Source organism: Pan troglodytes, chromosome 7 (genome assembly GCF_028858775.2).
Source record: "Pan troglodytes isolate AG18354 chromosome 7, NHGRI_mPanTro3-v2.0_pri, whole genome shotgun sequence".
Taxonomy (NCBI): Eukaryota; Metazoa; Chordata; class Mammalia; order Primates; family Hominidae; genus Pan; species Pan troglodytes.
Window position 1 is genome coordinate 148,398,318 of NC_072405.2, and position 12,006 is coordinate 148,410,323.

General features: G+C 41.4%; 1 protein-coding gene across 6 annotated transcripts in view; it reads right to left on the reverse strand.

The window, feature by feature from the left end:
• Positions 1-12,006, reverse strand: part of FAM135B (family with sequence similarity 135 member B) — a 367,515-nt gene that overhangs the window by 15,569 nt on the left and 339,940 nt on the right. For all 6 annotated transcript variants that reach the window (XM_016959901.4, XM_063817398.1, XM_063817401.1 and 3 more), the window contains 2 exons: positions 3,240-5,262; positions 563-729 (listed from right to left, as the gene is read on the reverse strand). In XM_016959901.4, the coding sequence (XP_016815390.1) occupies positions 563-729; positions 3,240-5,262 (2,190 nt within the window). The remainder of the gene's footprint in view (positions 1-562; positions 730-3,239; positions 5,263-12,006) is intronic.

A 12,006-nucleotide genomic window follows, 5' to 3' on the forward strand; every position in this document is an offset into this window, starting at 1 on the left:
AAGTCCCTGGTATACAAAAGGTATCCTATAAGTGGGAGGTAAATAAACATAGGTAGCAAGATAGTCTGGGCCACTAACCTGAGCTCCTGAAAATGAATACATTTATTCATTCTTCTCCATTTCTTCCTTTATTCAGACCATTGTATTGACTCATGAATTCCATGAATTCATGGATTCAAATTACTGTATTCATGCACTTCATTAATATATTCATTCCCATAATACATTAATTTCATTAATTCATTCACTCCATTCCTTCTTTGACACTCATTGTATTAATCATTTATTCCATTTATTTATGTATTGATTTATTCCATTCAGTCCTTCACTACATTTATTCATTCATTCATGTATTTTATTTACTTAACAGATTTTTTGTGACAGAGAGATATTTTCTTTAAGAGCAAGCCATACCATTTCCTCAGATTCATCATAATTACTGTCATTCCACAGTTGCTAATTGAACATTCTGTTGAACGAATACCTCATCTAAATTAATACATAAATATTATAAGTTGTATATATGACAGAATTTGGGAAGAAAACTTGTTTTAGAACTCACCATCCAGGCCATGGACACAGACAACCAGGTGAATTCCATCTTCCAAATTTTCTTCCTCTTCCTCTGGTGGGAAATATGGTATATCAGAAGCTAGTACAGTTAAGTCACTGTACAGAAATCCTTCAATCTTCAGTTCTTTTTTAAATTTTTCTTTGGCCTGATAAAAACTGGAGAATACACTAATTAATCACAAGCCAAGCTGTGTACTTCATGTTGAACAGGAAATGAGCTGGGCTGGTATGTAGAAGGGCTAAGCACCCACTAGCAAAGTGCCTGCTGAGTGGCAAAGCTGACTTGAGCCCCCAGGGGACATGCTAGTGAGTGAAGCTTTGTTCTGAACAAGGAGGCAGGAAAGCACTCTATAAAAACCAAACACCGCATGTTCTCACTCATAGGTGGGAATTGAACAATGAGAACACTTGGACACAGGAAGGGGAACATCACACACCGGGGACTGTTGTGGGGTGGGGGGAGTGGGGAGGGATAGCATTAGGAGATATACCTAACGTAAATGACGAGTTAATGGGTGCAGCACACCAACATGGCACATGTATACATATGTAACAAACCTGCATGTTGTGCACATGTACCCTAGAACTTAAAGTATAATAATAAAAAATAAATAAATAAATAAATAAATAAATAAAATTAAAAAAAGAGAAAACCAAAAACAAAAAAAACCCGAAGCTTCTATGGGTTTTGGTTCTGCAGATGCTTATGTGATTCCTGCATTGAACAGGAGACAGAGTGACAGGACATCAAAGATTCTACCCAGCTCCAAGGCCCCATGCAATCTTTAAAATGTGAAAGCTTCTTGACTTGATTGACACCCAGGCCCACCATGGCTTGGCCTTCCCCTGCTTCTCTAGCATCACTCCTCACCACTCCCAGCCTCCACAAATAACACATTTCTTATAATTCTCTGTATGAACTACATGACTTGGCTTTACTTCCATGCCTTGGTGCCTGAGGGCCTGTGTGCCTGAAATGCCTTTCTCACTTAGCTATGATGCTCTTTGTCTGGTTACCTGGCAAGATGATGGTTAAGGGACTGGACTCTGGAGTCAGACTGCCAAGGTCAGAATCTCAAATTTGACACTCACTATTTCTTGTTATTATCTGTTATTAGCCTCATCATCATCATCATCATCATCATCATCATCATCACCATCATTGTCTCTTATATTTTCTTCTCAGAGTAGATGCCATCTTCTCTAGGAAGCTTTGCCTGGCTGCTATCCCTATTCACACCCATTTCCCCAAGCCAAATTAGGTGCTTTTCCTTTTGGCTCCGCCACGCACACATGAAACACCATATTTACCCAGTAACTGCCCTCATATACTTCTCTCATGTGTCTGTCTCTCCGTTAGACTGCAGGTACAATAAAAGCAAGGGAAACCCTGACCAGGCAGGCACTGGACAGCATCTACTATGTCTGCTGTGTACTCATGGAATTAATGACAAGTACCATATGATACGTAGTTAACATTCTTTATAAAACAAAAATCCAATGTTTACCTGCCTGTGGCAATTTCTTTTGGAGACACCGTTAATATGTAACTCTTTAGCATTTTGCAAAAGGGTAAAGAAGATGGGATGTTTTGACAAAATGATTCTATTATATACATAATCAGATATATAGTTTATAGATGGGAGAGCAATATGAATACAAACCCAATACAAGGATGAGGAAATGAATTCTGGCATTACAAAGGTAAACTTAGAAGCCCCACAATGTTAAAGGGTGCTTGGGAGTCAAATCTGATGAAGAATTGTATTCCCCAAAGGCTCTCAAAGAACTCCCCTTTCAAAACATGAAAAGGTAGAGGTACAATGATATTCATGAGAGAGTTATAATATTCGTAATAAAAATTGAACAAAATTGGCGGGGTACTGTGGCTCATGCCTGTAATCCCAGCACTTTGGGAGGCCCAGGCGGGTAGATCACGAGGTCAAGAGATCGAGACCATCCTAGCCAACATGGTGAAACCCCGTCTCTACTAAAAGTACAAAAATTAGCTGGGTGTGGTGGTGGGTGCCTGTAGTCCCAGCTACTTGGGAGGCTGAGGCAGGAGAATCACTTGAACCCAGCAGGCGGAGGCTGCAGTGAGCAGAGATTGCGTCACTGCACTCCAGCCTGGCGACAGAGTGAGACTCTGTCTCAAAAAATAAATAAATAAATAAATAGTTGAACAAAATTTAAAGGTTCATTTGTAAAGAATTTGGTTAATAAGTCATGGTATATTCATGCAATAGAATATTGTGTAATCATTACAATGATGATGCAAACAGATTTATAAACATAGAAAGATATTTCTAATATATTATTAAATTAAACATTTACAATTGCCATTTGTACAGAATGGTCTCATTTTTGTATAAAAAGCATAAATCAAAATAGATTCACATAGAAGAAATGCAGAAGAATATACACAGTGGTTACATTTGAAGGTAGACTTATTGACCATTTTTACTTCCTTTCAGTATTCTGCATTTTAAATTCCCATGATATGAATTAAATATATATGATATATTATCTATAATATGGTATATTACCTTATTTAAATCAGAAAATCACAGATATCTAAATTTTGAAACAGTATGCATGAAATGGAGAAATATGTGGAAAAATCTAAAAGACTGTTGTGGGAAAGGTAAGCCCGTCAGCCAGCTTACCTAAACATCCTCTCACTGACTTCCTCATCCAACGTGCTGGAATGGGTAGAAACAACTCCAAAGGATCCCAAAGGCTGATGGGTGATGGGAAACAGGGTCTGTTTGGAAGAGAATCCAGCCCTGGCAGGGGTCTCCTTGGGCACAGATGAGAAAGGGAGACAGGTGGCAGTGCAAGACACAGATAAGTTCACAACCTCCACAGCCTTCAGGCTGTCCAGAGTAAAGGTCTCTGCAGAAGTCAGATGGGACCCCATGATGGAGGTGCCTGCCTTCAGCTCTTGGTTTTTCAAAACCTGGGAATGAACGGAATGGGTCACAGTGGGGCACACAGTGCCTGCTTTATGTTTAGCCTCCGGGAAGGCATTCACTCCTCTATTAAATGCTGTGTCATCCGTAATGCAAGGTGAACCGCTTTGGCTTTGCTGGCCTGTTGAGTTCATGCTGATGGCGTCAGCAGCTGACGTACAGCTCAATTCAGGCACCTGATGTTGAGAGAGACCCTCAACCTCTGAGATGCCACTGTTGGAAAGAGCTTGCTGACCCACATTCAAGTCTTTAGGCATGCCCTTTGGGGTTTCCTCAAGTGCTCTATGAAGAGATCTGGTCCTGGGGTTTTCAAGTGCTATGACACGTGGTATTTTTAAATTAAGACCTTTGGTTTCAACACCTGGAGTGTTCTCAGTCCTGCCATCAGGAAGACAGTGTCCTTGAGCATCAAACTGCTTCCCTTTCCCTTTGGGGATGTCTATGTATCCGGGGCCCTGCTGGTTGTCAGCATCTAAAACTATCTCCACCGGGGGATGGTCTGCTCCAGCATCTGTTCCAGAGTCACCACAAAGTTGAGAGCAAGATCCTGGGGAACCTTGGCTCTTGCTGTGCATATCTGAAGGTTCAGCAAAACCTCCATCTTGCTGCTTGGTGTCTGCATCTTCAGCAGCCTCCTCTGGGCTACTGATGTGGGGAGCAGATACAGACTTGGTTAACTTAGTGAGTGCCACCTCCCGCTCATCCTCCTCAAAAGGTAAAGAGCTAATGGAGGTGAGAGAAGCCTGGATGCCGCTTGGCAAACTTGTGTTACTTTCTGTGTGTCCACCCTCTAGGGAGTTCCGGTGGAGGGCATGTCTTCGAACAAACGGGTGCAAGACTTCCCGATCACTGGGCAACTCCAGAGCCCTGCTTCGGGCCTCTGACCAGGCGACGGAGCTTGGCTCACTCTCAATGCCTGAATCAGATATGACGGATGAAGATCTCTTGATGACCCCGGATAGCACTGAGAGTTCCTCCTGCTCTTCTGTGTGAGAGTCCTTTAGGGAAGACCTAATATCTAAGGGCTCCCTCAGGGTAGAACTTAGTGGATCGCAGGGCTCAGAGGGGGTGAGTTTCAAGCTTAGCAGCACCATCTTCCCCTCTTGATCTATTCCCTTTCCTAGAGTACTTAATTCATGGAGAGTTGTTTTGTCTGAAGAGATGGCATTTTGGTGGCTTCCACCTACTACCACTTTGCTTAGCCCAGTCCTGTCTAATCCATACTTATCTCTAGCGCTCCTACTCTCATGCTGAGCATTGAAGGCCACCAGGGGTTCAGCTCTGGAGGGGTTCTTATTGCTAGATTTTACGTCAATGTAGGTCAGCACTGGGGCCTGTCCATCCTCTGGACCTGGACTCCTTCTAGAAGTATCCACATCTGCCACTGGATATGTCCCAGCATCAGATGTTTGGCCAGTCCAACATTCATCTTCAGGCACACCTGCTTTGTTTTGAAATTCACCAATTGATATATACACCTGAGATTCAGAGCACATGTCCATATGATTTTGTGTGGCCACATTCTCAGCCGGCTCTGGACACCTTATAACTTCTTCATCAGAATCCACTTGGGATGGTTTTATGGTAGACAAGACAAGGTCTTCCCTAAAAGATAAATTGCTATTTACCATACAGTTATCTTCTTTGTCTTTCAGATTCATTATTGTAGGACTTGTCACTGGAACATCAAAATTAGGATAAACACTCAAGTTATGCCCTACAAAAAAAAAAAAGAAAGAAAATTATATTATAGTGTAAGAATCTGTGTTTACAAGTTATCCAAATGTCTAACTGTATAATAAAGAATTTAGCTTTGAGGACTCGGTTCGAAGATGGGAGAATAGGAAGAGCTCCAGTCTACAGCTCCCAGTGTGAGCAATGCAGAAGACAGGTGATTTCTGCATTTCCAACTGAGGTACCGGGTCCATCTCATTGGGACTTGTTGGACAGTGAGTGCAGCCCACGGAGTGTGAGACAAAACAGGGTGGGGCATCACCTCACCCAGGAAGTGAAAGGGGTCGGGGCATTCCCTTTCCTAGCCAAGGGAAGCCATGATAGATGGTACCTGGAAAATCAGGACACTCCCACCCTAATACTGCACTTTTCCAACTGTCTTAGCAAATGGCACACCAGGAGATTATATCCCACACATGGCTTGGAGGGTCCTACACGCATGAAGCCTAGCTCACTGCTAGCACAGCAGTCTGAGATCGAACTGCAAGGCAGCAGCGAGGCTGGGGGAGGGGTGTCCGCCATTGCTGAGGCTTGAGTAGGTAAACAAAGTGGCCAGGAAGCTCAAACTGGGTGGAGCCCACCACAGCTTAAGGAGGCCTGCCTGCCTCTGTAGACTCCACCTCTCGGGGCAGGGCATAGCTGAACAAAAGGCAGCAGAAACTTCTGCAGACTTAAACTTCCCTGTCTGACAGCTTTGAAGAGAGTAGTGGTTCTCCCAGCACGGAGTTTGAAATCTGAGAACGGACAGACTGCCTCCTCAACTGGGTCCCTGACCCCCGAGTAGCCTAACTAGCAGACACCTCCCAGTAGGGGCTGACTGACACCTCATACAGCTGGGTGCCCCTCTGAGACGAAGCTTCCAGTGGAAGGATCAGGCAGCAACATTTGCTGTTCTGTAATATTTGCTGTTCTGCAGCCTCCACTGGTGATACCCAGGCAAACAGGATCTGGAGTGGACCTCCAGCAAACTCCAACAGACCTGCAGCTGAGGGTCCTGACTGTTAGAAGTAAAACTAACAAACAGAAAGGACATCCACACCAAAACCCCATCTGTACGTCACCATCATCAAAGACCAAAGGTAGATAAAACCACAAAGATGGGGAGAAACCAGAGCAGAAAAGCTGAAAATTCTAAAAATCAGAGTGCCTCTTCTCCTCCAAAGGAACGCAGCTCTTCACAAGCAACAGAACAAAGCTGGATGGAGAATGACTTTGAGGAGTTGACGGAAGTACGCTTCAGATGATCGGTAATAACAAACTTCTCCAGGCCAAAGGAGGATGTTCAAACCCACCACAAAGAAGGTAAAAACCATGAAAAAAGATTAGACAAATGGCTAACTAGAATAAACAGCATAGAGAAGACCTTAAATGACCTGATGGAGCTGAAAACCATGGCATGACAACTACATGACACATGCACAAGCTTGAGTAGCCGATTCAATCAAGTGGAAGAAAGGGTATCAGTGATTGAAGATCAAATGAATGAAATGAAGTGAAAAGACAAGTTTAGAGAAAAAAAGAGTAAAAAGAAATGAACAAAGCCTCCAAGAAATATGGGACTATGTGAAAAGACCAAATATACATCTAATTGGTGTACCTGAAAGTGACGGGGAGAATGGAACCAAGCTGGAAAACACTCTTCAGGATATTATTCAGGAGAACTTCCCCAACCTAACAAGGCAGGCCAACATTCAAATTCAGGAAATACAGAGAACTCCACAAAGATATTCCTTGAGAAGAGCAACTCCAAGACACATAATTATCAGATTCACCAAAGTTGAAATGAAGGAAAAAATGTTAAGGGCAGCCAGAGAGAAAGGTTGGGTTACCCACAAAGGGAAGCCCATCAGACTAACAGTGGATCTCTCAGCAGCAACTCTACAAGCCAGAAGAGAGTGGGGACCAATATTCAACATTCTTAAAGAAAAGAATTTTCAACCCAGAATTTCATATCCAGCCAAACTAAGCTTCATAAGTGAAGGAGAAATAAAATACTTTACAGACAAGCAAATGCTGAGAGATTTTGTGACCACCAGGCCTGCCTTACAAGAGCTCCTGAAGGAAGCACTAAACATGGAAAGGAACAACCAGTACCAGCCACTGCAAACACATGCCAAATTGTAAAGACCATCGATGCTGGGAAGAAGCTGCATCAACTAACGAGCAAAATAACCAGCTAACATCATAATGACAGGATCAAATTCACACATAACAATATTAAACTTAAATGTAAATGGGCTAAATGCTCCAATTAAAAGACACAGACTGGCAAATTGGATAAAGAGTCAAGACCCATCAGTGTGCTGTATTCAGGAGACCCATCTCATGTGCAGAGACACACATAGGCTCAAAATAAAGGGATGGAGGAAGATCTACCAAGCAAATGGAAAACAAAAAAAACCAGGGGTTGCAATCCTAGTCTCTGATAAAACAGGCTTTAAACCAATAAAGATCAAAAAAGACAAAGAAAGCCATTACATAATGGTAAAGGGATCAATTCAACAAGAAGATCTAACTGTCCTAAATATATATGCACCCAATACAGGAGCACCCAGATTCATAAAGCAAGTCCTTAGAGACCTACAAAGAGACTTAGGCTCCCACACAATAATAGTGGGAGATTTTAACACCCCACTGTCAATATTAGACAGATCAACGAGACAAAAAGTTAACAAGGATATCCAGAACTTGAACTCGGCTCTGCACCAAGCAGACCTAATAGACATCTACAGAACTCTCCACCCCAAATCAACAGAATATACATTCTTCTCAGCACTACATCACACTTATTCCAAAATTGACCACATAGATGGAAGTAAAGCACTCCTCAGCAAATGTAAAAGAACAGAAATTATAACAAACTGTTTCCCAGACCATAGTGCAATCAAATTAGAACTCAGGATTAAGAAACTCACTCAAAACCGCTCAACTACATGGAAACTGAACAACCTGCTCCTGAATGACTACTGGGTACATAATGAAATGAAGGCAGAAATAAAGATGTTCTTTGAAACCCACGAGAACAAAGACACAACATACCAGAATCTCTGGGACACATTTAAGCAGTGTGTAGAGGGAAATTTATAGCACTAAATGCCCACAAGAGAAAGCAGGAAAGATCTAAAATAATCACCCTAACATCACACTTAAAAGAACTAGAGAAGCAAGAGCAAACACATTCAAAAGCTAGCAGAAGGCAAGAAATAACTAAGATCAGAGCAGAACTGAAGGAGATAGAGACACAAAAAACCCTTCAAAAAAATCAATGAATCCAGGAGCTGTTTTTTTGAAAAGATCAACAAAATTGATAGACCTCTAGGAAGACTAATAAAGAAGAAAAGAGAGAAGAATCAAATAGATGCAATAAAAAATGATAAAGGGGATATCACCACCGATCCCACAGAAATACAAACTACCATCAGAGCATACTAAAAACACCTCTACGCAAATAAACTAGAAAATCTAGAAGAAATGGATAAATTCCTGGACACATACACCCTCCCAAGACTAAACCAGGAAGAAGCTGAATCTCTGAATAGAGCAATAACAGGCTCTGAAATTGAGGCAGTGATTAACAGCCTACCAACCAAAAAAAGTCCAGGACCAGACGGATTCACAGCCAAATTCCACCAGAGGTACAAGGAGGAGCTGGTAACATTCCTTCTGAAATGATTCCAATCAATAGAAAAAGAGGGAATCCTCCCTAACTCATTTTATGAGGCCAGCATCATCCTGATATCAAAGCCTGGGAGAGACACATCGAAAAAAGAGAATTATAGACCAATATTCCTGATAAACATTGATGCAAAAATCCTCAATAAAATACTGGCAAACCGAATCCAGCAGCACATCAAAAAGCTTATCCACCACAATCAAGTTGGCTTCATCCCTGGGATGCAAGGCTGGTTCAACATATGCAAATCAATAAACGTAATTCATCATATAAACAGAACCAAAGACAAAAACCACATGATTATCTCAATAGATGCAGAAAAGGCCTTTGACAAAATTCAACAGCACTTCATGCTAAAAACTCTCAATAAACTAGGTATTGATGGGATGTATCTCAAAATAATAAGAGCTATTTATGACAAACCCACAGCCAATATCATACTGAATGGGCAAAAACTGGAAGCATTCCCTTTGAAAACTGGCATAAGACAGGGATGCCTTCTCTCACCACTCCTATTCAACATGGTGTTGGAAGTTCTGGCCAAGGCAATCAGGCAGGAGAAATAAATAAAGGGTATTCAATTAGGAAAAGAGGAAGTCAAATTGTCTCTGTTTGCAGATGACATGATTGTATATTTAGAAAACCCCATCGTCTCAGCCCAAAATCTCCTGAAGCTGATAAGCACCTTCAGCAAAGTCTCAGCATACAAAATCAATGTGCAAAAATCACAAACATTCCTACACACCAATAACAGACAAACAGAGAGCCAAATCATGAGTGAACTCCCATTCACAATTGCTTCAAAGAGAATAAAATACCTAGGAATCCAACTTACAAGGGACATGTAGGATCTCTTCAAGGAGAAACTACAAACCACTGCTCAATGAAATAAAAGAGGACATAAACAAATGGAAGAACATTCCACGCTCATGGATAGGAAGAATCAATATTGTGAAAATGGCCATACTGCCCAAGGTAATTTATAGATTCAATGCCACCCTCATCAAGCTACCAATGACTTTCTTCACAGAATTGGAAAAAACTACTTTAAAGTTCATAGGGAACCAAAACGGAGCCTGCATTGCCAAGACAATCCTAAGCCAAAAGAACAAAGCTGGAGGCATCACACTACCTGACTTCAAGCTATACTACAAGGCTACAGTAACCAAAACAGCAAGGTACTGGTACCAAAACAGAGATATAGACCAATGGAACAGAACAGAACCCTCAGAAATAATACCACACATCTGCAACCATCTGATCTTTGACAAACATGACAAAAACAAGAAATGGGTAAAGGATTCCCTATTTAATAAATGGTGCTGGGAAAACTGGCTAGCCATATGAATAAAAGCTGAAACTGGATCCCTTCCTTACACCTTATACAAAAATTAATTTGAGATGGATTACAGACTTAAATGTTAGACCTAAAACCCTAAAAACCCTAGAAGAAAACCTAGGCAATACCATTCAGGACATAGACATGTGCAAGGACTTCATGACTAAAACACCAAAAGCAATGGCAACAAAAGCCAAAATTGACAAATTAAACTAAAGAGCTTCTGCACAGCAAAAGAAACTACCATCAGAGTGAACAGGCAACCTACAGAATGGGAGAAAATTTTTACAATCTACCCTTCTGACAAAGGGCTAAGATCAAGAATCTACAAAGAATTTAAACAAATTTACAAGAAAAAATCAAACAACCCCATCAAAAAGTGGGCAAAGGGTATGAACAGACACTTCTCAAAAGAAGACATTTATGCAGCCAACAGACACATGAAAAAATGTTCATCATCACTCAAAACCATGATGAGATACCATCTCACACCAGTTAGAATGGTGATCATTAAAACGTCAGGAAACAACAGGTGCTGGAGAGGATGTAGAGAAATAGGAACAGTTTTACACTGTTGGTAGGACTGTAAACTAGCTCAACCATTGTGAAAGACAGTGTGGTGATTCCTCAAGGATCTAGAACTAGAAATACCATTTGACCCAGCCAAACCATTACTGGATATATACCCAAAGGATTATAAATCATGCTGCTATAAAGACACATGCACACATATGTTTATTGCGGCACTATTCACAATAGCAAAGACTTGGAACCAACCCAAATGTCCATCAATGATAGACTGGATTAAGAAAATGTGGCACATATACACCATGGAATACTATGCATCCATAAAAAAGGATGAGTTCATGTCCTTTGTAGGGACATGGATGAAGCTGGAAACCATCATTCTGAGCAAACTATCGCAAGGACAGAAAACCAAACACCATATGTTCTCACTCATAGGTAGGAATTGAACAATGAGAACACTTGGACACAGGGTGGGGAGCATCACACACCAGGGCCTGTCGTGGGGTGGGGGAAGGGGGGAGGGATAGCATTAGGCAATATATACCTAATGTAAATGATGAGTTAATGGGTGCAGCACACCAGCATGGCACATGTATACATATGTAACAAACCTGCACATTGTGCACTTGTACCCTAGAACTTAAAGTATAATTAAAAAAAAAAGAATTTGGCTTTCTTTCATTCCTAATTCCTAAGAGATACTCTCTGGATTCTTAGAATTTCTCAAATGATAAAGAGTGTCTTTGGTATTTATGGGGTCTTGATAATTTATGCTAACCAGGGACTCATGGTGCATGCTTAAACACTATATGTTAATAAGTTAGTTCAGGATAGAGGTTGGCCATGCTGGAAAGACCAATCATGTGACTAGAGAGTTAAGACATTCAGTCAAGTAATACTAGCCTGATTTCTGGGAAAGAGTGGCCTGGAGATTGATTTTGGTCACAATTAACCCCCGATAAACACTCTGAATTCTGAGGCTTAGATGAGTGTCTCTGGTGATGACGCAGACTGGTGTGCCCGGGGGGTGGTAAGTCCTGAGGGCACAGAAGGTTTATGTCTGAGACTCCTCAGACCTCATCCTATGGATCTCCTTTTTGACTGGATGTTACTTGTATAATTAAAAATGCAATCAAATGTATGACGCTTTCCTGAGTTCTGGGAGTCATTCTAACAAATTATTGAAC